Here is a 26,589-nt window from a genome sequence, read left to right as displayed (position 1 = left end):
ATAATCTAGAAGCCCTATCGGGCATGGCAATAGTAGTTATTTACTAGCCCAACATTGAATATCACTAGCCATGGGAGTGGGGCTACCATAATCTAGAAGCCCTGTCGGGCATGGCAATAGTAGTTATTTACTAGCCCAACATTGAATATCACTAGCCATGGGAGTGGGGCTACCATAATCTAGAAGCCCTGTTGGGCATGGCAATAGTAGTTATTTACTAGCCCAACATTGAATATCACTAGCCATGGGAGTGGGGCTACCATAATCTAGAAGCCCCGTCGAGCATGGCAATAGTAGTTATTTACTAGCCCAACATTGAATATCACTAGCCATGGGAGTGGGGCTACTATAATCTAGAAGCCCTGTCGGGCATGGCAATAGTAGTTATTTACTAGCCCAACATTGAATATCACTAGCCATGGGAGTGGGGCTACCATAATCTAGAAGCCCTGTCCATTTATTGTGTTTTTGAAACATTATTACTGAGTCCAAGTGCCATTTCTGGTGTTTCTACAATATTTAACTTCAAACACCAACACGTCAATGATTGATGATTTATTATTGATGATGCATGATGCATCCATTCTTGCCAATGTTCTATTAATCCTTAAGTTTCATTAATCAAATGTAGCTTCAGGGTGTGTACAAATTAGATATTAATGTTAAAATACTTTTAACTATTTTTTTAAAAACATTTTTTACTAACTATTCTGGGTTACGGTGCACTGTGATGAACCAAGTTTCACTGACCTAAAACTTATTAGTTCGTGAGAAACTGAACTAAATGCTAAACATTAATTTAACGCAAAAGTTGACGCTGCCAAAAAATTAATACCTATCTTTGTAAAGATGAGACAGCAATATATAGGGTTGTGATACACATTTAAAACATAAAAGCTGAAATAAAGTTTATTGTATAAAAAAATGTTTACACACAAACAAGATAAAATCTTACAAAATGCTGGGAAATGTCATCCCTGAACAACAAGAAACAAGTTTGTTCATTATCACATTGTAATTTACTAATCAAGATCAGAGATTGCTACACAATTATAAAACATTAAAGAATAGATGCTAATAAATTTTCAATTGTCACTATTTTTTAAAAATTTTAAAACTAAATATTCCCTTAAGAATTATATAGTTGGATCCATCCCATTATCCAAAAGTGGATGATGGAATTGGTGTCAGATGAACATCAATCCAGGGCCCTATTTCACGAAACAATCTTGATGCTAAGAGTAAGATCACCTTAAGTGCATGAGGTAGTCAGCTATGCACTTAAGGTGATCATAGTGCTAAGATTGATTCATGAAACAGGGCCCAGGTTTTTTATATTTTCACTCACCTAGACACGTGAATGGACTTGACCGTGTCTCTGGGCATGTAGAATGCCACCTGCATGGTGTTCTGCTCCACGATGTGCTCTTTGGTCAGCAGTTCGTAAATTGACGGAGGACGGGCACCAAGGGACATTGTGATTGGTCGAACCAGGTTCAGAGTGACCTTGAGAAAACCATGGAATGTTTCACCTTTCTCCTCCTGAAAGTAACACAAAATTTGTTTCTGTTTTACACCACCATTAAAGCACATTCATTAATTAATCATTGGAAGGAAGGAAGGAATGTTTTATTTAAGGACATTCATATGTACAAAATACTTAAATGCAGCACGTGACTACTTTTTTTTCACTAGCCGTCGGGCACGGAATAGTAACTAACCCAACATTGAATATCACTAGCAAGGGGAGTGGGGCTACCACAATCTAAAGCCCTGTCTGGCATGGAATAGTAACTAACCCAACATTGATTATCACTAGCCAGGGGAGTAGGGCTACCACAATCTAAAGCCCCGTCTGGCATGGAATAGTAACTAACCCAACATTGATTATTACTAGCCAGGAGAGTGGGGCTATCACAATCTAGAAACCCCGTCTGGCATGGAATAGTAACTAACCCAACATTGATTATCACTAGCCAGGGGAGTGGGGCTACCACAATCTAGAAGCCCATCTGGCATGGAATAGTAACTAACCCAACACTGATTATCACTAGCCAGGGGAGTGGGGCTATCACAATCTAGAAGCCATGTCTGGCATGGAATAGTAACTAACCCAACATTGATTATCACTAGCCAGGGGAGTGGGGCTATCACAATCTAGAAGCCCTGTCTGGCATGGAATAGTAACTAACCCAACATTGATTATCACTTGCCAGGGGAGTGGGGCTATCACAATCTAGAAGCCCTGTCTGGCATGGAATAGTAACTAACCCAACATTGATTATCACTAGCCAGGGGAGTGGGGCTATCACAATCTAGAAGCCCTGTCTGGCATGGAATAGTAACTAACCCAATACTGATTATCACTAGCCAGGGGAGTGGGGCTATCACAATCTAGAAGCCCTGTCTGGCATGGAATAGTAACTAACCCAACACTGATTATCACTAGCCAGGGGAGTGGGGCTATCACAATCTAGAAGCCATGTCTGGCATGGAATAGTAACTAACCCAACACTGATTATCACTAGCCAGGGGAGTGGGGCTATCACAATCTATAAGCCCTGTCTGGCATGGAATAGTAACTAACCCAACACTGATTATCACTAGCCAGGGGAGTGGGGCTATCACAATCTAGAAGCCCTGCACATGCAGGAGAGCACATACTATGGTCTTTGATATACTAGTAGTGGGGCATTAGTTGGGATGGGAAAAAAACACAATGGGTCCACCGAGGGGGTTCGATCCAACAATCTCAGACAATTACTGCACTGACTTGATTTACATGTAGATTCTGCAAACCTTTCTACCTCCCCAGATTATTAGGAACATGAGAATAACACACATGCAGTGGATAGTTAACTCAGTGCCATGGTAAACGGAAAACTGCCATTTTCTTCATGCATTCTTGTTTCACCATGCTACATGTGTTGGTTAATTGACTCCACAGTCAAAGAAAGAAAAGGAATGTACAATCGTCAATGGCTCCCCACATCACAGCAGCAGTAATATGTCAAACATGTGGTAACGTGACACATGGTTTGGAGTGAGTGAGACAGACAGACAAATCCACAGCGACAGCACATGGGCCATTTGTACCTGTCTACAGCTTGCAACTTACAAGTCTGTCTGTCCTGTTCCTAGACTCAAAAATAGCCATATTCAAAGAATATTGATCAAGCTTTTTAACAGCTCATGCATGCCAGCAACAATGGCAATTAACAAAATGGACAAAGTAAAAAATATCCTGTGAAAAAATACCGGCCTTGGTGGCACAGTGGAACCGGCTCGAACCCAGAGCGAGTTCTTAAGGGCTGAATGGGTAGGTGTAAGGCTCTCTAACCATTAACCAACTAACAACTCACTCACTGTCCTGGACAGACAGTCTAGATAGCTGAGGTGTGTACCCAGGACAGTGTGCTTGAACCTTAATTGGATATAAGCACGAAAATAAGTTGAAATAAATGAAATGAATGTGAAAAAATAATCTCCACAGCATTTTTCATGGCAGTTTTACTGTTAATATGCAAATAACCAATTTCTACATTGTAGCACCAGTATTTAAGAAAAGTGACATACAAAATTGAATGTTCCATTGCAAAATAAATGCCACAGAAAATGAGAAACACAGCAGCAATCTCTATAGCATTGCTGATTGCCATGGTTAATTGCCAGTGTTAAACATACCTGTGTTAAGGTTACACACCACCATTAATTACTATGATGCTACATCTTAATATTCAAACAGACAGGTGTTAATTAAGGTCCGACTATATTCTAGAATGGCAAATAGCTTTAGCCAAAAGCTACATCAGAAATTTCTGTTTTCAGACACAATTAATCAGAAACAACCTATATTCCCAGAGGTCACAAATGGGGTGTATTAAGCTTGCTGAACTGCTGTTATTTTTTTCGTCTTCTTTCGAGGGTGAGGTGGAGAATGGACATGGATCATTTGAACTATATGTTTAGTATTAAAATTTAATAGACATATAACCAAAAAATATTCAGAAAATAAATGTAATCTTAAGTCTTCAGCAGGAAAGGCGCTGAGTGACCTAGAATCATTTAAGGAGAGTGATTTTCAGCTCGTCTTGAATGTTTTCATGGCAAAGATTGCGATCTAATATAATCATTTTCAGCCCATGTTCCTATCAAATGAAGATTCATTTTCACATCACTGGTACAGTGGCAGCTAATACACTGCCACCTGTAATCAGAGAAAGCATCACCTCTCCTGCCTTACCAGTTCAAAGCTAGAGCCTGGGAAGTGTTTATTATATTCGTCTATCGTTTTCTTCATGTCTTCTCTGTTGAGAGTGGCCTGGCCTTTGGCTTTGGGGAGATGTTCGTCTGGTATGGTGCCAGACCGGTACCCACTGTCAGTTTCATCTTTCTCCTGCAATAAACAGTAGTGTTAGACCCATTGTTACAATAACAAGTCAGTATACTATTGATATACTATTCTGATGAAAATAAACATGTGTACATATAGGATGTACATACAAAAAGTTACTTTCCAAAACACTATACAGTAAAACATCTCAAAACTGAACGCTCTGTAAAATGGAATTCCATCAAAACCGGTCATTGTTCATGGCACCTTTTTAAATATCAATAAAGAATACAACCTCTATAAACCGGATACCTGTTAAAACACAGACTTTGTACTTGGTCCCATGGGTGTTCAGTTTAGAGGGTTTCCTTGTTCAGTGAAACCTCTCAAAACCGGACCCTCTGTAAAACGGAATTCTCTCAAAACCGGTAATTTTTCATGGCACCTTTTAAATATCAACACAGAACACAACCTCTTTGAACTAGATACCTGTTAAAACCAGACTTTATACTTCGTCTTCAGGGTGTCTCGTTTAGAGGGGTTTCACTATACATCCATTTATTTCATTTTGTGAAAAACATGGTTTTACTGGAACATTATAAAGCGTATATCACACAAAACAGTTTTAACATCTTATTCATGGGGCACAGATCATGTTTTAATGGAGGTTTATGGTCATATTGTTGAGATGTACTAACATCAGAATACCGTCACTGCCAACTCCAAAATCTGGAAACTGGCATATGCTGCATTTTCAAAATGAACTTTTCGTATGTATACTATTTAAGCTAATCTTATTTGTAAACAAATCTTGTTTGTGGGAATGTCTATATAAAAGATCCCCTGCTGCTGATCAATAAGAGTAGTGGATTCACCCGGTTTCGTCTTTTAACACTAACTCAATACTTTTTCCTTCCAAACAGTTGATTGCACATCCCCAGGACTGCATGCTTGGATATAAGCATGAAAATAACTTATTACCATCACAACCACTGGTCTACAAAAGGTATCAATCGAATGTCTGCATTTTAACCTCTTATATAATGGCCACCTTGCAAAAAAAGACCAGTTCTGCATATTTATTAAATGGCTTCTCCAGATAAAATTGATGGTAACATACTAATTAGTTAAAAGTTTATGTTGTTTAACAACACCACTAGAGCACATTGATTTATTAATCATCGGCTATTGGATGTCAACCATTTGGTAATGTTGAAATATCGTCTTAGAGAAGAAACCCGCTACATTTTTTCCATTAGTAGCAAGGGATCTTTTATATGCACTATCCCACACATGATAGCACATACCATTGCCTTTCATATACCAGTTGCGGCACACTGGCTAGAATGAAAAATAGCCCAATGGCCATTTGGTAATGTTGAAATATCCTCTTAGAGAAGAAACCTGCTACATTTTTCCATTAGTAGCAATGGATCTTTTATATATGCAGTATTCCAGACATGATAGCACATACCATGCCCTTTGATATACCAGTTGTGGTGCACTGGCTAGAATGAAAAACAGCTCAATGGGCCCACAGACGAGGATCGGGGATCGATCCAAAACCCACTGTGTTTTACCATGGGCTATGTCCAGCCCACACTAATAACTGATGTCAAATCGTGACAGGCCCTGTCTTTAACCTCTGACTTCTGAAAACTACAACTAAAGGTTAATCAAATATTTATAGAAATTCTGACCTGACCTTAACCGGTAGGTCAGATGGAGCCACACATTTAGTGTCAACTCCAAATGCATGCAATCTGTTTTCCACAAGAGTCTAGACTCCTGATTTTGAAATGAATTTCACAATGAAAATCTTTTATAGCCATGCAGGTTTCTGCCCCTGGTGGTTGATACTGGATGGGCCCAAATGGCTCTTTAAAGTCTGACCGCCTGAGATGCTTGTATTGCAGGATCGAACCACCTCGGTGGATCCATTCAACTTAATGGGTTTTTTCTCATTCCAACCAGTGCACCACAACAGGTCAAAGGCCATGGTACGTACTATCATGTGGGAAAGTGCATATAAAAGATCCCTTGCTACTAATGGAAAAATGTAGCAGGTTTTCTCATATGTGTCAGAATTACCAAAATTATGTTTTAAATCTAATAGCCAATGATTAATTAATCAATATTGGTGGACAAGTAGATATTTAGATGTACTTATCCAGTGGACTACTAAAAAAAAATCTGCTTATTTCTATCACTGAATATATCCATGTGTGTGTGTGTGTGTGTGTGTGTATATATATGTATATATATATATGTGTATATATATATATATATATATATATATATATATATATATATATATATATACACACACACACACACACACACCGGCCACCGTCAGGACCAAATAAAAAGTCTGGTTTAAAACGTTTCTGGTTCAGAGAGGTACTATTTAGTACCGATATTTAAAAAGGGACAATGAAAAACGTCCCATTTTGAGGGATCTCCACTGAGTTAAATATATATATATTCATGAGGTTTCGGTTTTCTGGGAGGTTTCAATACACAAAAATGAGTGATATATTAAAATAAATATATATTATATATATGAAGTCATGATTTCACATAAGAATTTTTTCAGTAAACTCATTACTTTCAAACTTGGGGGAGCTAAAATATTCATGAACCCTGAAACAGGTCATAATTTTTGATACACAAAACTTAATGGGATTCAATGTGAATAATTTAAAATTAATTGCCGTGTTTATTTCCATCGGTATAATGATGAAGATAATGAAAGAGATTTCCTACAAGCGTTTTTGGATAACAAAAGAAACACACAGTTATACACAATGAGGAATCACACAGTAAAGTGGTGGTATGCACAGCCTCAGGAATGTATATACACGTAGGAGCTGGGGTTTTACCTGTCAGTGCCAAAACACAACACATTTATTTATATGCATAAACCACATATACATGCTCAAAACAATGTTTCTCAATGTGCGGTTAAATCTTAAGACGCATTTGTTTCATTTTAACATCAGTGTGGGCCCATTGGGCTATTTCTCGTTCCAGCCAGTACACCACGACTAGCATATCAAAGGCTGGGTTTACACACAGGGTTCAACAAATCCACAAGACTTCAGTCCCAGTTAGTTAACTTTTGGTCTCGGTTGCTGGAAGGGGCGGGACATAGTCCAGTGGTAAAGCATTCACTTGATGTGCGGTTGGTCTAGGATCGATCCCCGTCAGTGGGCCAGAGCTATTTCTCGCTCCAGCCAGTGCACCACGACTGGTATATCAAAGGCTGTGGTATGTACTACCCTGTTTGTGGGATGGTGCATATAAAAGATTCCTTGCTGATGATTGAAAAGAGTAGCCCATGAAGTGGCGACAGCAGGTTTCCTCTCTCAATATCTGTGTGGTCCTTAACCATATGCCTGACGCCATATAACCGTAAATAAAATGTGTCGAGTGGGTCGTTAAATAAAACATTTCTTTCTTTTTTCTTCAGTTATCTGGACTGCAGATCTTTCCATAACAAAAAACGAGGGGAGTGATTTAATTGCTCCTGTAACTTAGATTAATTTATGAGGAGCCATTTAAGTAATTACCAGTATTAATACTTAATTCCTTTGTATTACTCTTTTTTTGTTAATTCACATACTAAAGGGAGATAAAAATCACTCTCCTTGAACTAGTTAGTCTCAGGGGAGTGATGGAGTTGCCAAGTCAACGTCAAGTGGTTTTACGTACACATTCCAAACAGGCTGTGATAGTGCACGACCTGTTGTGGGCACAGGTTCTGACAATTGCCAGTTCCTTTGTTGCCAAAGTGATAGCTCCTCTTAAATATTGAGGTCAAGGGACTGACCAATGTCTAGGGATGTCTGTTCAGAAAGATGGTCAATGGTTAATCGATAATAGAGTTTTTAAAAAGTTAAAAGTTTGTTCTGTTTAACAACACCACTAGAGCACATTGATTAATTAATCATCAGCTGTTGAATGTCAAACTTTGGGGAATTCTGACATGTACAATGTAGTCTTCAGAGAAAACACGCTATATTTTTCCGTCAGTAGCAAGGGATCTTTTACTGGCACTTTCTCAGACAGAACAGCTAAATATCATGGCCTGTGATACACCAGTTGTGGGTAATCTAATTAAAATTAGCTCCACTATTACATGTGGATCTAAAGACAGCCAGTTGGAGCTCATGTCCACCAATCAAAACCTTACTTGCAGAATCCTGCCAGTGATTTAAAAATAATTTGAACTCGGACTGAAGTCTTGTGGCTTTATCGAACCCTGTCTGCAGACCCACCTCCCATAAATAATTCTCGTATCTCCTCAATATATTATAATAATCAGACAGCCTCTACAACCACCACATCCTGTGATGACAGGTAAGATACTGATTTATGAACACCTGCCTAGTTTGCTACAGGTGTACCTTGAGGATATAGATATCAGCAAGCCTAACATCCTTCAAATAATACCATTTATAATTTAGTAAATAGCATGATAAATGCAGTAAAGTACTCTTATAACAAACCAGAAGAGACCATGATAGTTAGTTCGTTATAACAGTAGTTTGTTGTGCACATTAGGTTATAAATGTATAGGGAAATAAAAAGGGACTTTATGATCAGTTCATACTATGCAGTAGTTTGTTCTAAGCATGTTCGTTATAAGTGTACTTTACTGTACATATATTTACAGGGAATATTTTGTTCAGTGTCGTGTTGTGATTCACTACGCAAGTTTCAGAGATCATTACACAATTATAAAACATTAAACAGTAGTCGCTAATCAATATTCAGCAAGCCTAACATCCTTGAAATAATACCATTTATAATTTAGTAAATAGTATGATAAATACATATATTTAGAGGGAACATTTTGTTCAGATTCATGTTGTGATTCACTACACAAGTTTCAGAGATCATTACACAATTATAAAACATTAAACAGCAGTTGCTAATTAATTTTCAGTTAGCTAGAAATATCGCTAATCAAGATTTTGAAAACAAAATGTTCCCCAATTTAGGTATGTGTGTGTATATGTTGATACCCACTCCTCACAACCCCCATTGTTTTACAGTGCCATATTAGGTTATTCATATAGGAAGGAAGGAAGAAAGGAAATGTTTTATTTAATGATGCACTCAACACATTTTATTTACGGTTATTTGGCATCGGATATATGGTTAAGGACCACACAGATATTGAGGGAGGAAACCTGCCGTCGCCACTTCATGGGCTACTCTTTTCGATTAGCAGCAAGGGATCTTTTATATGCACCATCCCATAGACAGGCTAGCACATACCAAGGCCTTTGATGTACCAGTCGTGGTGCACTGGCTGGAGTGAGAAATAGCGCAATGTGCCCACTGACGGGGATCAATCCTAGACTGACCTTGCATCAAGCGAATACTTTACCACCGGTCTATGTCCTGCCCGTATTCCTATAGGTGTCCAGGGAAAATTTGGGAGAGTTAGTTCCATATTCGAATCCAACCAAGGTGTGTATGTTTGTGTTTTAAAGTATGTTTACTCTGTGTGTGTGTGTGGAAAGGTGTGTTTTGGGTTTTTTCATTTTTAGGGGTTTTGTTTTTTAATTTTGGGTTTTAGTTTGGGTTTGAGTTTAGGTTTGCAATTAAATATTTAATGAAACTTAATTTGGTATTTCTTTCGTACTCACATTTGTGTTGTCTGCTCGATCATCCCCAACCAGATCCTCTACGACGACAGGGACAGGTAACTCCGATGAACAATTACACGAACTGTTAATAGCTTTTTCTGGAGATATGTCTAATGAAACAGGTGTCATTGTCTCCGACTGCAGTTCGCGAGACGGTGAGTTCTTTGGCGTTGTTGCGGGCGACTGTTCTGTATCTGTTGTAGTGTTTTGAGCACACACTGATGCACAGTCCAATTCCACAGAATGTAAACACTTGTGATGACACGTGTAGTGACAGTCTGAAATAAACACAGAAATACACGGTGAGAAATGACACTGTGAAATAAATACAGAAATACACAGTGAGAAATGATACTGTGAACACAAAATACAAGGTGAGAAATGACAGTCTGAAATAAACACAGAAATACACAGTGAAATAAACACAGAAATACAGGGTGAGAAATGACACTGTGAAATAAACACAGAAATACAGGGTGAAAAATGACACTGTGAAATAAACACAGAAATGCAGGGTGAGAAATGATATTGTGAAATAAACACAGAAATACAGGGTGAGAAATGATACTGTGTGAAATAAACAGAAATACAGGGTGAGAAATGACACTGAATCAGCAATGAATATTTTCCATTGACAGGACAGTACATTCTATGGCTAACTACCTTTATACTTGAATCTGATATATATGTACAACATAATGTCAACACAATGCATTTTTGCAAATGCCAACAAACGAACTATAGCCTTTTAGCCTTAAATGTGTTTGTTTAGAATATCACACCATTTGACATGAGGATGTACCTGCCTTAAAGGCATACTATCACAGATTCAAGGACCTCATTTCTCTAAAAATTGATAATAAATAGAAATTACATTAATTGTTGGAAACCAAATCTAGCTATTGCATCACCTTAACTGAACCATGATGGAGTGAAATCCATGTCAACCCTCTCGGCAATTTTAGTTTTTTTAATTCTGGACCATTGCCATAATTCAAATATATTTACAAAATATCATTAATAAATGGATTATGGTGGTTATAAAGATAGTTGAATAAAGTACATCAAATAATTTTTTGCTCAGGTAATACTTTGTTAGATCATTAAATAGGTCAGTGGTCTGTGACAATATGCCTTTAATAGAGTTGTTTCTCAATCAATGACGATGATTAGGGTATATGAGATTTTGTTGATGTATGTCAATTAAGAGTCATACAACTCATAGATATTATCTACGTCAAAATTCAATACCCACACCCCAAGACCTCAAGAGAAATGGTAGTTATACCCCAGGCAGTTGATACTTAAATACATTACACCACAATTACAACAATACATTGTATTCCGATAGTTATAAAGCAGGAATAGAAGCTAACGCTCGCCCCAGGCAAGTAGAAATTCCTGGGGGCGAGTACAATTTAAATGACTCTAGTCCCCCGTGCTGTTAATACTGGGCAGTTGTGACCCAGATTCATGATGCGGACTGTCAGACTATTTTGCCAATGAAACCTGTTAAACATACAAACTGTAGATGCGTTTCATCAAAATAAATTGCCATGATAGATTGACAAAGTGTAAAGTATCGCAGTTTCATTTGGTCTCGATAAATCCGGATATTTAGTGCAAACATAATCAGAACTTTCCAGTTTTTGTTTCTGAAATGTTTGTGTGTGTGTGTGTGTGTTGGTGTTTAGTGTTCGTTTCGACGGTAAAAAATACAGTCTTTAATTCAACGCACTGTTATAGATCATGTTGGCATCGATCGATTTTAACTAGCTGCTTCCAAACGTCTCGAGTGGAGAGTTCCGAGTTTACCAGTGGACATCAGAGTGTATCAGGACAGAATAAAATAATTCAGTAACAGTAAAGATAATTCCTGAGTTTTATTACTTAAATTACTTTAATATTATAATTGCTATTATTTTTTGTAAACACTCCACCCTTTGCTGCCGCCTTGGGGAGGGGGTAATTTAAAAAAAACACATTTGATGAATGATGACAACGTTGGTGTAGTGTGTTATACTTCAAATGAACCTGTGAAAACACTGTTAATTTTTGTACGTTATGCTTATTTTAGTTGCCATGTATAGTTTCCATATAGATTTGGTCTTCTCAAACTGCTTCAGTAATGAAGTGGGGGTGGGGGGCTAGTGATTTTTCCTGGGGGCTAGTAACTTTCCTCAGCTAATAGTCCCCCGGGCCAGTGAAAATATTTCCTAATTTCTACCACTGTAAAGTACATGTAAATATAATAGTGTACTGGTAATAAATATAACTGTGTTATATATCGTACACACACACACACACACGAACACACACACATACCCACACACACACATACACATGCACGCACAGACACATACACACACACACACACACATGCAAGCACACACACACACACGTGTGCGCGTGTATGTGTATGTGTAATATACCACACACACACATATATATATATATATATATATGTATTTAAATAATATCTAACATCAACTGCCTGGTGTATAACTACTATTTCTCCTGGATGCTTTGGGTGAATGTATTTTTGCGTAACCAATAAATGGTTTACACAAATATTCAACTATCAGAGGCCTGTACTAGGAACAGTTTAACAATTACAGCGTAATACAAAATTAGTTCTTAAAACCTCAGATTTTTCTGAATATTGTGAGAACTATCATTTCATTTGTAAATGTAAGTCTAGTTTTGCCTAACCCATTTTCCATTCGCACATTAAATTTAAGACATTTTACATGGTCATGACAGGTTACACAAAAAAATTAAATGGGTTACATGAAAAAACCTTTTTTTGTAACTTATAAATGGTTTTCAAATTTTTTTAATTCTCAGAGGTTTGCATAATGATTAAAAAAAAAAAAAAAAATATTTTAGAATGCAAACACAGCACATTCCAAAGCCCATTTCCCTGGAACATTACATAATTGTTGAATTCATCCACCCATCCACCTAGACTACTGAATAAATATGACTATTCTGATAGATACATCTGCATGTAGACAGATAGATAACATCCGTTTGTACATGCGTGATGGATGAGAAACAAGCATTTCATGTGTTATGTCCTGTTACCACCAAACATGGACTGACTGATATACAGTGAAACCTCTCAAAACTGAATCCTTTATAAACCAGAATTTCCTCAAAACTGGACGTTTTTCATGGTCCTTTTTTAAATATTGGTACATAACAGAACCCGGGGGTTATCCCTTTTAAAACTGGACATTTTACTTGGTCCCCTTGAGTGTCTGGTTTAGAGGGGTTTCACTGTATAGGTATCCTTTACTAGCATGTTTATAGTATCTAGTCCATACATTAACCATCCCAATTTGTTTCTTTACTATAATTGTTTTCAAGTGCTTAAGTTATTAATTGTTGGAAGGAATTCATTTAGTAAATAGACTGTCAAAATGGATATATATATATATATATATATATATATATACATACATATATACACACATACATACATACACATACATAATACACACACACACATATATATATATAAAATCAAAATTAGAACTGGCATTCTAAAAGTACATGTACACATACAAACATATATGTTACAGTAACAGATGTTCAATGTTAATGTAATTAGTTCGTGAAAATTAAAAAAAAAAAAAATTCTGAAGGCTAGGCATCAATATAGGTGTGTATCTGCTCACCAATCCCTTTATAAAAAATAAGGTAAATAAATACCAAATATTTGTATTTAAATTTAAATTTATTTTTCTTTTAATTCCATGTACTTGTACAAGCTGCAATACATCCCTCACAGTGTAATATCAATAAAACAAGTTTTGAACATTTATTAGTGTATGTCAAATGTGTATTCCGTGTATTCCGATGGTTCCTATGATTAAACACATGTCTCAGGTCATGCTGTGTTCAGGCTTCCTTCATCTGCATGGCATGGTATGGTTTGGAAGCAAGCCAGAGTTCATGTTATCTTAACAGTATTTCACATCAAGCAGCATGCTCTCTTGCATAACCTTTCCGCCCAGAGGTCAATCAACAAGCAACTAACAAAGAGAAATGTCTAAACATGTTCTGATGTACCTAGTGTATCACATAATAATATACATACATGTGTGTGTGTGTGTGTGTGTGTGTGTGTGTGTGTGTGTGCGTGTGTGTATATAATCAAAAGGATACATTATAAACATATGGTGTTTGCACTGACAGATTCAAATCAGCCAACACATTTTTTTTTTAAATTGAACATAAAAAAATTATTTGTTAAAATTGTATTTAAAAATATAAAAAAAAATTTAATGTTTGGTTTTTTACTCTCTTTTTTTAATTACAATTATCAGTAATTGAAAAAAAAATTAATCAAGGCCCAAAGGAATGACATGTAAAATGGTGGTACATGCTAATATTGAAAGAAGGGGGGGGGGGGGGGTATGTCTGGAAAGTATCACTGATATCGTAGAGCACTGATATCTTAAAATTTATGTAGTTACATATATTCATGGTTTGAAGAATATATTATAGTTCTGGAGTTACCATATATTCATGTATGTCATGTTGACTTTAAAAATCATTGTATTCTTGTAAAATGCTGGGAGAGGCCTTAATGTTAACATCATCCTGTTGGTCAATCCCAAAACTGTTTACTTTTACAGCAATAAAATATGTTTAAATCAAGTTTGACGAGCTGTTAACTTCTGTATTAGACTCAATAGCCAATGTATTTTTCGTGCTGGGGTGTCATTAAACATTCATTCATTTCATTCATTCATTCATTCATTCTGTATCAGTGGTTTCTAAAACTTTAAGAGCAGGATGTAGCCCAGTTGTAAAGCGCTTCCCAATGCACCATTGATCCAGGATCGATTCCTGTCAGTGGACAAACTATGCCATTTTTGTTTTTGTTCTAGCTAGTGTAACAAAAGCCACGATATGTACTATCCTGTTTATGGGATATTCAGTGTTATAAATAATTTTTCAAAAGTACCTGTAAAATTTGTACCTATTTATTTTGATTACCAGCTTCATAATCTGCAGTCATAACACTAAAACAAAAATTGGAAGTTGCTCAGGATAATCTAATAACTGGTACCCTTATGGTTAAAAGTATCTTGGTACATATATCAAGGTGATACGTACCAAGAACACAAAGTAGGACATAACACTTTATGACATCATCGATTAGCACACTACAACCTTACAGGAATGTCAACGTAATGAGTTGAGTGATATAAATTAAGATTGATTATGGGTAGTAAATAGGATATTAAACTCACTACCATTTTGTATCATGTTTATGTCCCTCGTAAAATAATTTTCATTATCACTTGCTAAAGCTTGTGACAACTGAAAATTATTTCACTCGGGACATAAACATGATATGAAATGGAAGCTTGTTTAATACCTTATAATTATCAACACACAAAGCAATAGCAATAGAAAGAATAACCTTCTAAGTAGTATCTAATTTGAGAAAATTCACAATAAACTCACTAAAACATGTAATTAGAATAGGACCAAATTTTGCTCTATACAAAAGAGTGATTGTCATGCAGTCCACACAAAATCAATATGGTCTTAGTCACTCCATTACACAATGTATTACGACATTGTGTCACTCATTTGATTACCCTGGTAAAGTTGCTATTTCTGTGTTTACCATGATTACATGCATATAGTTGCATGTTCTTTAAATATTTCCTTGCATTTTGGAATTTCTACATGCATTTTTACAGGTAAGCATGTGGTATTTCAAACACTCATGTCTAAGGAAGGAATGAAGGCATGTTTTATTTAACGACACACTAAACATGTTTTAATTACAGTTATATGGCATTGTACATATGGTTAAAGACAATACAGATAATGAGAAAGGAAACCAACCACCGCCACGCAATTGGCTATTCTTTTATATGAAGTATCCCACAGACATAGTACATACCACAGCCTTTTTTTTTACATCAGTTGTGGAGCACTGGGCCCACGAACAGGATTGATCTTAGTGATTTTCCTAGAAATTAGGCAAGACATGGTAGACCACACACTTTGGGGGCATTTTCACCATTTTCTGGGCACTTGTTTTTCATTAAAAATACAAAAAATGTGGGTTTTTTAAATAAACATTAATGTAATTTATGTGCTTGCTTTAATAAATGAATAGCAAAAGATATAAAAGGCATATTTTATAAAGGCAGTTTTAGAATTAATTACTGAAAAAGGCTTTTTTAATCTAAGGGCAGCATGGCGCTGATTAAGGCAAGATGGTGCTAGACTAGTGAGGCATGGTGCTGCACCATGCTAAAACAAGCTAGGAAAAACACTAGATCTTTGACCAACCATGCATCAGGTAAACTTTTTACCACTGGGCTACATCCCCCTCCCCCACTCCTCATGGTAAAATGCTTGTATGATGCGCCATTGATCCTGGGTTCATTCCTGTCAGTGGGTCCACTGTGTTGTTTCCTGTTCCAGCTAGTTTTCCACAAATGGTGTAACAAAGGCCATGATATGTACCTACTTATTTTGATTACCTGGGGCCTAATTCACTAAACTCTCGCAACTTTGCGTTCTCGCATTGCAATGCTAAAAGACATACAAAGAGAATGCTTTGTTGTCTGACAGAGCATAAGAGACCTTTGTGAATTAGGCCCCAGCAAACCAACTTCTTAAAATGATGTCAGAACATTGAAACCAAACTTGGAAAACTGCTCAGGCTAATCGAATAAATTACCAACATACAAAGCAACAGCGATTTTTACTTCAAAAACAGTGACCATCAGGCAGTTTACACAAAATGGATATGGTCTGAGTCACTCCACTCCACAATGTATTAAGATACATTACAACTGGTCAAAGGTTGTGGTGTGTGCTTTCATGTCGCTGGGAAAGTGCATATAAAAGATCCCACCAGCCTCGGTGGTATCTTGGTTAAGCTATCAGGACTACAGGCTGGTAGGTAAAGGGTTCACAGCCCAGTACCAGCTCTTACCCAGAGCGAGTTTTAATGGGTAGGTATAAGACCACTACACCCTCTTCTCTCTCACTAACCACTAGCCACTTACAAATAACCCACTGTGCTGGACAGACAGCTCAGATAGCTGAGGAGTGTGCCCAGGAAAGCGTGCTTGAACTGTAATTGGATCTAAGCACAAAAATAAGTTGAAAAAAGAAAGAACAAAAGAAAAGATCCCTTGCTGCTAATGGAAAAATGTAGCAGGCTTCCTCTGATGACTATGAGTCAGAATTACCAAATGTTTGACATCCAATAGCCAATGATTAATTAATCAATGTGCTCTAGTGTTTTTGTTAAACAAAACTTTAAAAAAAAAAAAAATATTTGATTACACTCGGATAATTGCTATTTATATACCGTATTTACTATGATGTCCAATTTTTTTTTTTTTTTTAAAGTACATGCATGCATAATTTGCATGTTCTTCACATATTTACCTGCATTTAGGAATTTTCTTACGCTTTCTTTTGCAGGTAAACATGTCGGAGGGTGATCAATCTTGTGACCCATTGCACCTTAGGCAATTGCTCTACCACCCAAGTCCACGGGTGTAGAAAGGTGCAAAAAAAAGGAGGGGGCCACACACATATATAAATACATGTATAAATATATATAAACCATTGTTGCTGCTACAAAGTGCAGGGCACATGCCCCTTGTCCCCTCCCCCTCCCAGCTTCCTATGCCAGCGAAGTCTAATGTATACTGCAGACTATCCTGAATTGATTAACAGAGTTATAATATTAACATGTATGGGACCTTTTTATTACACAGCTAATATTGTATTGTTATGTTTATTGTATCAATATGTATGAGAAATTTTGTTGTGTGTCTTTTGTGATGAAATAATAATAATTAAAAAAAATTATATTTAGTCTAAAATACATTGCAAAAATAATAATAATAAAACGTCTGGAAAACCATATGTGGGACAGACAGACAGATAGACAGACAGACAGACAGACACACACACAGACAGACAGACAGACAGACAGAAGGACTAAGAGGAAACCTATAGCCCTCTCCATTTGGACCAGTAGGGGAATGAAAACTTGGCTAGGAAGTGAACAGACAGACAGACACACAGACAGACAGACACACAGAGACAGACACACAGAGACAGACACACAGAAACAGACACAGACGCAAACAGACAGACAGATGGAAGGACTAAAAGAAAACCTATAGCCCTCTCCATTTGGACCAGTAGGGGAATGAAAACTTGGCTAGGAAGTGAACATTTTGTACTGGAGCACTCAGTACTGTGTCAATTGAACACATGTACAGCCCACTAATTACTGCAGGCTGTCTGCAGGTTCCTCATATCTACCTCATATCTGTGACTCACTGATTATTTCACACATTCTAACACATATTTCACCTGTTGTAAACTCGGGATCAATCGCTCAGAGCTTTCAAAACAGGAGTCAAATTTCCAGTCAGTGATCTAAGTTTGCACTGGTCATCTTGATAATGTCAAATAAATCAGTTCCACATTTAAATCATTAGTCTACACTGACCGTGTACATGTGCATGTGTGTATACAGGGTCATAGGTATGGAATACGAGTGGTTTCAGGTCAACCACATGCATGTATGTAAATACATATAAGTTTTGTTTTCCTGTTATTACTCACCGATTGTTATCTTTCATGTGTAAAAGGTTTTGGAAATAATCCGGAGTACATGCAGATGCATGTAAACATATTTTTAACAACTTTTTAAAATATATTTTAAAAGAGCATTAAAATTGTATCCTGTTTGCATATATATAGGAAAGAAAGAAATGTTTTATTTAACGACGCACTCAACGCATTTTATTTAGTTATATGGTGTTACACATATGGTTAAGGACCACACAGATATAGAGAGAGGAAACCCACTGTCACCACTTCATGAGCTACTCTTTTCGATTAGCAGCAAGGGATATTTTATATGTACCATCTCACAGACAGGATAGAGCATACCACGGTCTTTGATACACCAGTTGTGGAGCACTGGCTGGATCAAGAAATAGCCCAATGGGGCCACTGGCGGGGATCAATCCTAAACCAACCGCACACCAAGCGAGTGCGTTACCACTGGGCTATGTCCTGCCCCCTGCATGGGGCTTTATTAGACTTTCTGCATACCTATGTACATCTCTTACAGGCTTTATTAGACTTTGTGCATACCTATGTACATCTCTTACAGGCTTTATTAGACTTTCTGCATACCTATGTACATCTCTTACAGGCTTTATTAGACTTTGTGCATACCTATGTACATCTCTTACAGGCTTTATTAGACTTTCTGCATACCTATGTACATCTCTTACAGGCTTTATTAGACTTTTTCAATACCTATGTACATCTCTTACAGGCTTTATTAGACTTTTTCAATACATATGTACATCTCTTACAGGCTTTATTAGACTTTGTGCATACCTATGTACATCTCTTACAGGCTTTATTAGACTTTTTGCATACCTATGTACATCTCTTACAGGCTTTATTAGACTTTCTGCATACCTATGTACATCTCTTACAGGCTTTATTAGACTTTCTGCATACCTATGTACATCTCTTACAGGCTTTATTAGACTTTTTCAATACCTATGTACATCTCTTACAGGCTTTATTAGACTTTCTGCATACCTATGTACATCTCTTACAGGCTTTATTAGACTTTCTGCATACCTATGTACATCTCTTACAGGCTTTATTAGACTTTCTGCATACCTATGTACATCTCTTACAGGCTTTATTAGACTTTCTGCATACCTATGTACATCTCTTACAGGCTTTATTAGACTTTCTGCATACCTATGTACATCTCTTACAGGCTTTATTAGACTTTCTGCATACCTATGTACATCTCTTACAGGCTTTATTAGACTTTGTGCATACCTATGTACATCTCTTACAGGCTTTATTAGACTTTGTGCATACCTATGTACATCTCTTACAGGCTTTATTAGACTTTGTGCATACATCTCTTACAGGCTTTATTAGACTTTCTGCATACCTATGTACATCTCTTACAGGCTTTATTAGACTTTTTCAATACCTATGTACATCTCTTACAGGCTTTATTAGACTTTTTCAATACATATGTACATCTCTTACAGGCTTTATTAGACTTTGTGCATACCTATGTACATCTCTTACAGGCTTTATTAGACTTTGTGCATACCTATGTACATCTCTTACAGGCTTTATTAGACTTTCTGCATACCTATGTACATCTCTTACAGGCTTTATTAGACTTTGTGCATACCTATGTACATCTCTTACAGGCTTTATTAGACTTTGTGCATACCTATGTACATCTCTTACAGGCTTTATTAGACTTTTTCAATACCTATGTACATCTCTTACAGGCTTTATTAGACTTTTTCAATACATATGTACATCTCTTACAGGCTTTATTAGACTTTGTGCATACCTATGTACATCTCTTACAGGCTTTATTAGACTTTTTGCATACCTATGTACATCTTTTACAGGCTTTATTAGACTTTCTGCATACCTATGTACATCTCTTACAGGCTTTATTAGACTTTCTGCATACCTATGTACATCTCTTACAGGCTTTATTAGACTTTTTGCATACCTATGTACATCTCTTACAGGCTTTATTAGACTTTCTGCATACCTATGTACATCTCTTACAGGCTTTATTAGACTTTGTGCATACCTATGTACATCTCTTACAGGTTTTATTAGACTTTTTTGCATATGAATAAATGTCCCTTGCATTCAGTGATTTAAATTATCAACACCTCAGCACATTTAAAAACACACCTATCTGGTAAAAAACACATGGTTATTTCGACATTCGGTCAAAAGATCAAGACAATATGGACCCACCCCCCCCCCCACCCTGCTGACAACAAAAAAGTTTTTCTTCCGATTTATTTTAAAGTATGTTTGCCTCTAACACACAACTTCCATTTAAGTAATTGCAAGCAAACAAAAAACAAACAAAAAAAACCCCAACAATAACAACAATAATAATAATAATAAATAATAATAATAAAAAAAAAAATAAAAAAAAAAAATTCTGGATCCGTACCAGAGTACTATATATATATAATTTATTGAGACTAAACTGAAAACCAACAGCTGGAATCTCCAACTGTATCCAGATGACTGACGATCTATCACCATTTGTTTGTTTTCATTCTTCCTTCATCCACTCACCGATCTACTTTCTCATCCATCCTCACATTCCTTCATTCATATGTAACAGTAAAAATGATGAACTATTTTAGTTGATTAATCTATTTTACACCACCGCAGTGTACTGTAAGACTGACAGATACACTGACAGTAAAGGTATTCATAACAAAACATCTGTCTCATATATATACCTGTGAAACCTGGAAAAACGCCTGACCTTGTTTGCAAAGAAGTGAGTTACTTTGTGTACAAGCCTTTTTTTTAGCCCTCACACCACCATTCTTTATGCCTAATACAGGTACATACTAAACAGCTAAATGAAAGGAAGGAGGAAATGTTTTATTTAATGACGCACTCAACACATTTTATTTACGGTTATATGGCGTCAGACATATGGTTAAGGACCACACAGATATTAAGAGAGGAAACCCACTGTCGCCACTTCATGGGCTACTCTTTTTGATTAGCAGCAAGGGTTCTTTTATATTCACCATCCCACAGACAGTGTAGTATATACCACGGCCTTTGATATGCCAGTTGTGGTGCACTGGGTGGAACAAGAAATCTAAATGAAAGGTCTTCATTGTAAAAAAAATATTTGAAAATACAGAAATCTCTTCCCAAATGTTTCTTTGATGATCAGAAGTAGCGTGACCTGTGTAGTATATGAATTTAAATAATAAAGGCCGAATTTACGAAGCATGTTTTTCTTAAACGCAGGTGTTTAAGCATTGTAAATGTTTGTTTTTACACGCGTGTAAAACATAATTAGGCTTTGTAAATTCGGCCCATTTTGTTTTGAAGTGATATACTAGTATTATTTTAATTACCCCCCCTTTTCCAACACAACCCCCCCCCCACACACACACACACCCACCCACCCCACAATTCCTACAGACCTGTGAGTAAAACGGAACTAAATCATTATAGTGTTTCATTCGTGGCAATTTCCCTGTTCATTCAGAAAGGGCACAGGAATGTGAAAGGTGACTTATGTGTCTTTTTTTCAAAGGATTCAGTGATCCAGTTTCACAGGGATGAGTGTTATGATGTTTGAATTGCAAGATGTGATGATAAGCGTACCTTTATCATAATATTATATAGACATCAGAAGATGTGAGCAATGGGGGGAAGAGATATAGATTAATTCAACTTTCAACTGAGGTGAATAAGTATAAAATCTCCAGTGACCCCATCCTCCTCTTGCCATCTCTACCACTTATGATGCTATGCATTATTTATAATAGTGTTAATAGTATTTTAAGGGAGTCTTCTAATACAATTTTAAAAAAACCATGTGATACAACTTACTAAAGTTCATTATTTAAACTTTGATATGTGTGTGTGTGTGTGTGTGCATGTGTGTGTGTGTGTGTGCATGTGTGTGTGTGTGTGTGTGTCTGTGTGTGCATGTGTGTGTGTGTGCATGTGTGTGTGTGTGTGTTACCTTGATGTACTAAAGTTAATTTAATTATCTCTTGCTTTCTTCTAGTTTTTCTATCAAATAATACATATTTGCCATGGTTAGACGTATTAATGGCTAAAGTTAATTTAATTATCTCTGTTGCTTTCTTGTAACAAGAATGTTACTGCTAGTTTTTCTATCAAAATAATATATATTTGCCATTATTAGATGTGTTAATGGCTAAAATTAATTTAATTATTTCTGTTGCTTTCTTGTAACAAACATTTTACTGCTAGTTTTTTTTAATCAAAATAATATATATTTGCTATGGTTAGACGTGTTAATGGACTGTTATTAAAAATAAAAATGACGTTTATCAATATACATGAAGGTATTACTTACCTTTTTAATCATTATACTGATATACAGGTAATACTGTGCATCAGTACTTAATATCTATTGATTTTAAGCATTTTTGGTGTTAATTTCACATATGTAATCTACAATAAGCCTTGGCAAACATTGTTTGTTATATATTCAGCATGTATATAAATTAATTATTTAGCAGTTTTTATTGCTAATGCTGTGGGAAACCTTACCTTCGTTATCATCAATATCACAGCCAGACGAGCGATTGGAACTACAAACATTACTACTATCCACATGTGTTTTTCTGTGTTGATTTTTACATTCATCCGAAACTGGATTTTTCTCACTAAACAGCCTGCTATTCCGTTTGAGTTTATTCAACACGAAGTCCCACTCCTCCGCAGAATTCCACATTTGAAAATCACCCTCCCCATCGGGCACACGGTTACAATTTTCAGAAGCACCACTATTACTATCGTTATTAAGACTCCGATCACAGAACATCTGAACATCTTCGAAAATATCACAGCTGCTGCCGAAGGAAGGTAAATCATCATCCAAAACGTGAGATCGTCTTCTTGGCTTGAACTTTTCAAATTCCTTTTCGAACTCCATGAAATCTTCGTCATTGTTGAAAAAGTCCATAAAGCTGTCGTCGATGTCGGCAAAGTCGAGTCTGTGCCGACTGCCGTAAGAGAATCTAAACGGAGATGGGTCTTTAATTCTCGACCCGTCCGATTCAACACTTGGCGAACGCTGCTGCATTCTGTATCGACTGTACTCATCAACGTCCGTGGAAAACCGTTTCCGACTGCTGATCGTATCGAAAACCCGCTCAAACTCTTCGTAATGTTCATCACCACCAAACAGTTCCATCGGTGGATCATAAAGGAAGCTATTCTCACATACACTTCGCTGACACCGCTGCTGCTGTTGCTCTTGTTGTTCCAAGATGCCGATGTGAAAGCGCCGATGACGTTTCTTTCTGGCCTGACTCTGTAACTGAAGGTCTTCGTTAATCTCCCTCTGGAGTCGTTTAAAGTCCCTCAACTCCTGTTTGAACTCCTCGAAATCGTCTTCGTCGATAAACCCATGTCGAAAAAAACTGTAACTATCCGAGGAAGAGAGATCACTGAATTTAAGATCGAAGAATTGCAGTGACGAAAGATTAACATCGGATCCCGAATTTTTATATTTCAGAGGTGGTGCTGATCTATCAGACGAGCATCTATTTTCCATTCCTAACCCTCACACAGATGGTTAGACTACCAAGTGTGAAAGTCATCTTGGTTTTTCTGGCTACCAGTCAAGTCTCAAAACAGACAGCACAACAAGCCACACCAATACTTGTATGTATGTATGTATGTTATAAGGTGCACCTCTACTCCTGTTTCCTTGTTGCCAGCCGCTAAAAATAGCCTCTCGCTTTCTGATCACCAGTGTAGATCACCAGTGTGGCTCGCACTGCCTGGTCTGTGAGACCAGAACACCCAAATCTTCTCCGAGCGAGAGAGCTGAGAGAGAGAGACGAGATAGAGACTCACAAGAGATAATGGTCACAACACATGTGGCTTGATCGGCGAGTCTTCCATCTCCACAAAGGTAACTTCCTCCACAAGCACAGAGCATGAGCAGTAGCTGGTTTGGTTTACTTATCACTGATACCACCGGCTATCGGCCTTCAGACATCCTTACAATTATCTTAATCTACATAAGTAGCTAAAAAAAGGATACCGTCACACACTCACACACAAAAAACCCACACACACAAAGATATGAGCAACGTTATCCACCATAATACACAGCAAAACAAATCCACTGCTTACGACGACGTATGAATGTAAATATGTTAAATATGTTACAGGGTGTTTTCTCTCCTTTAATCCGACTGTCACACAATTGTCACTAACACATGCTGTCTAGGTGTGCTACATAAGGTAATATTCACAGCATAAACTGTGCTCACTCAAGTGTAAAAAACTTAGTGAGCGTAAAACGAGTGCTATCGGAGAGGCACGCGCTGCGCCTTGGTGTGACGTGGGTTTGACTCACAGCGTACTCAGTTGTTTGTATGCAAATTTTAGTCTCCAATGAAAGGAATATCTGTCTCCGGTGACATCTGTCCTTCTGACTTGCCACACATTTAGTGAGGCTTGATGTTGTTGTGTTTTTTTATTAGCCAGCATGCAAAATCAAGATGTCACACCAAAATTAGATGACTAATGCTTTCCAACTGGGCAGTACAAAGAAAAAACTGTTGCCAAATCTTATTTTGGTGATTTAAAAAAACTGCATAACAAAGAAATCTTGTTTGAGACATTATAATAATTTTATATAAAAAAATAAAAAAATAAATAAATAAATAAATAAATAAATAAAAATAAAAAATTTAAAAAAAAAAAATAATAATAATAATAAACAGTCTAAAACCTTACAATAATTTAATATCAAATACATAAAATAAATAAATAAATAATAAAGTCTGAAACATTATAATCATTTTATATCAAATAATTAAATAAATAAATAAATAAATAAATAAATAATTTAATTAATTAATTAAAACAAATTTAAAAAATAAAAAATAAATATTTAGGTCACATAGAAAAAAAATGGCATGAAAAATACACTATCTTTAAAGTATCTGCACACACGGTAAAACCTGTACATAAAGGATTGGGAGTTGTCTTTTTTCTCCTTGGGCCACATTTTTAATAGCATTAACCTAATTAACATAAATACATTGCACAGCAGGCGTTAAGAAAGATGGCATTAGTTTATACTTTATAATTACATGTTCTTTCTTAGGATCATACAACTGGCATTATACTAAACAAAGTAATTTCTATGCCTACATGCAAGCCTGCATGTAGATGCTCCTGTGTAGAGGGGTGGGGTAGAGTACATTTCAGGAGTGAACTAAACTTCCAAAAAGTTGTGTGTTTTTGTTGTTGTTGTTGTTGTTGTTTTTTTGTGTTTTTTTGGGGGGGGGGGGGTTTGGACGTAAAATAGTGGAAGAGAGTGCATGAAGTAATGGGTTTTTAATTTGAATCATGTTGATGATGAATCACACATAATTAGTGTACAATGTTTATATGTAAATGTCAAAGAATGCACTTAGTCATTTATTGTTTGACTGTATGTTTATTTATACATGGACACATATATGTACATTATGACATGCTGATATAGGATTTTAAAATGGGGGTGGTGGCACATTAATGTAATGAAATTTGCTGACATTAATAGCCTTACCTTATATGCAAAGGTAAAATTAATTACTTTAATACCAAGCTAGAGAGTTCCTTGGATCCTCCTAAATCCTAGTCTCATTATTGTATATATATATCTACTATTGGTAGCTACTTGTAATAATGTATAATAGCAGGGATCGAAACTGGATGAAATGCCTGTCAGACAATTGGTCCAAAAAGCTATAAATGTTGCAAAAATATTTAGGACTGAATTTGTAAAGCTTGTTTATGTGTTACACATGTGTAATTACATATATTTATAATGCTTAAACAACTGCATTTAAAAAAACCCAGGTTTTGTTAATTTGGCCCAAAATAATTGCCGGTCCAATGGGACAACAGACGAAAAAAACGCCTCCTAGTCCATGGTGATGTTGACTGGCAAAAGGCGGATGGGATAGCAGT

The 26,589-nt window shown here is 36.5% G+C and overlaps 1 protein-coding gene across 1 annotated transcript in view; it reads right to left on the bottom strand.

The window, feature by feature from the left end:
• Positions 1–25,352, bottom strand: part of LOC121369139 — a 32,971-nt gene extending 7,619 nt beyond the window's left edge. Inside the window, exons 1-4 of the mRNA XM_041494011.1 lie at positions 23,161–25,352; positions 9,994–10,271; positions 4,244–4,396; positions 1,349–1,542 (exon numbers count right to left, since the gene is read on the bottom strand). Of these exons, the coding sequence (XP_041349945.1) occupies positions 1,349–1,542; positions 4,244–4,396; positions 9,994–10,271; positions 23,161–24,169 (1,634 nt within the window). The 5' untranslated portion in view covers positions 24,170–25,352. The remainder of the gene's footprint in view (positions 1–1,348; positions 1,543–4,243; positions 4,397–9,993; positions 10,272–23,160) is intronic.
• Between the last annotated feature and the right edge of the window lie 1,237 nt (positions 25,353–26,589).

Source organism: Gigantopelta aegis, chromosome 3 (genome assembly GCF_016097555.1).
Source record: "Gigantopelta aegis isolate Gae_Host chromosome 3, Gae_host_genome, whole genome shotgun sequence".
NCBI classification, from domain to species: Eukaryota; Metazoa; Mollusca; class Gastropoda; order Neomphalida; family Peltospiridae; genus Gigantopelta; species Gigantopelta aegis.
This window is presented reverse-complemented; position numbering and strand designations above follow the sequence as displayed.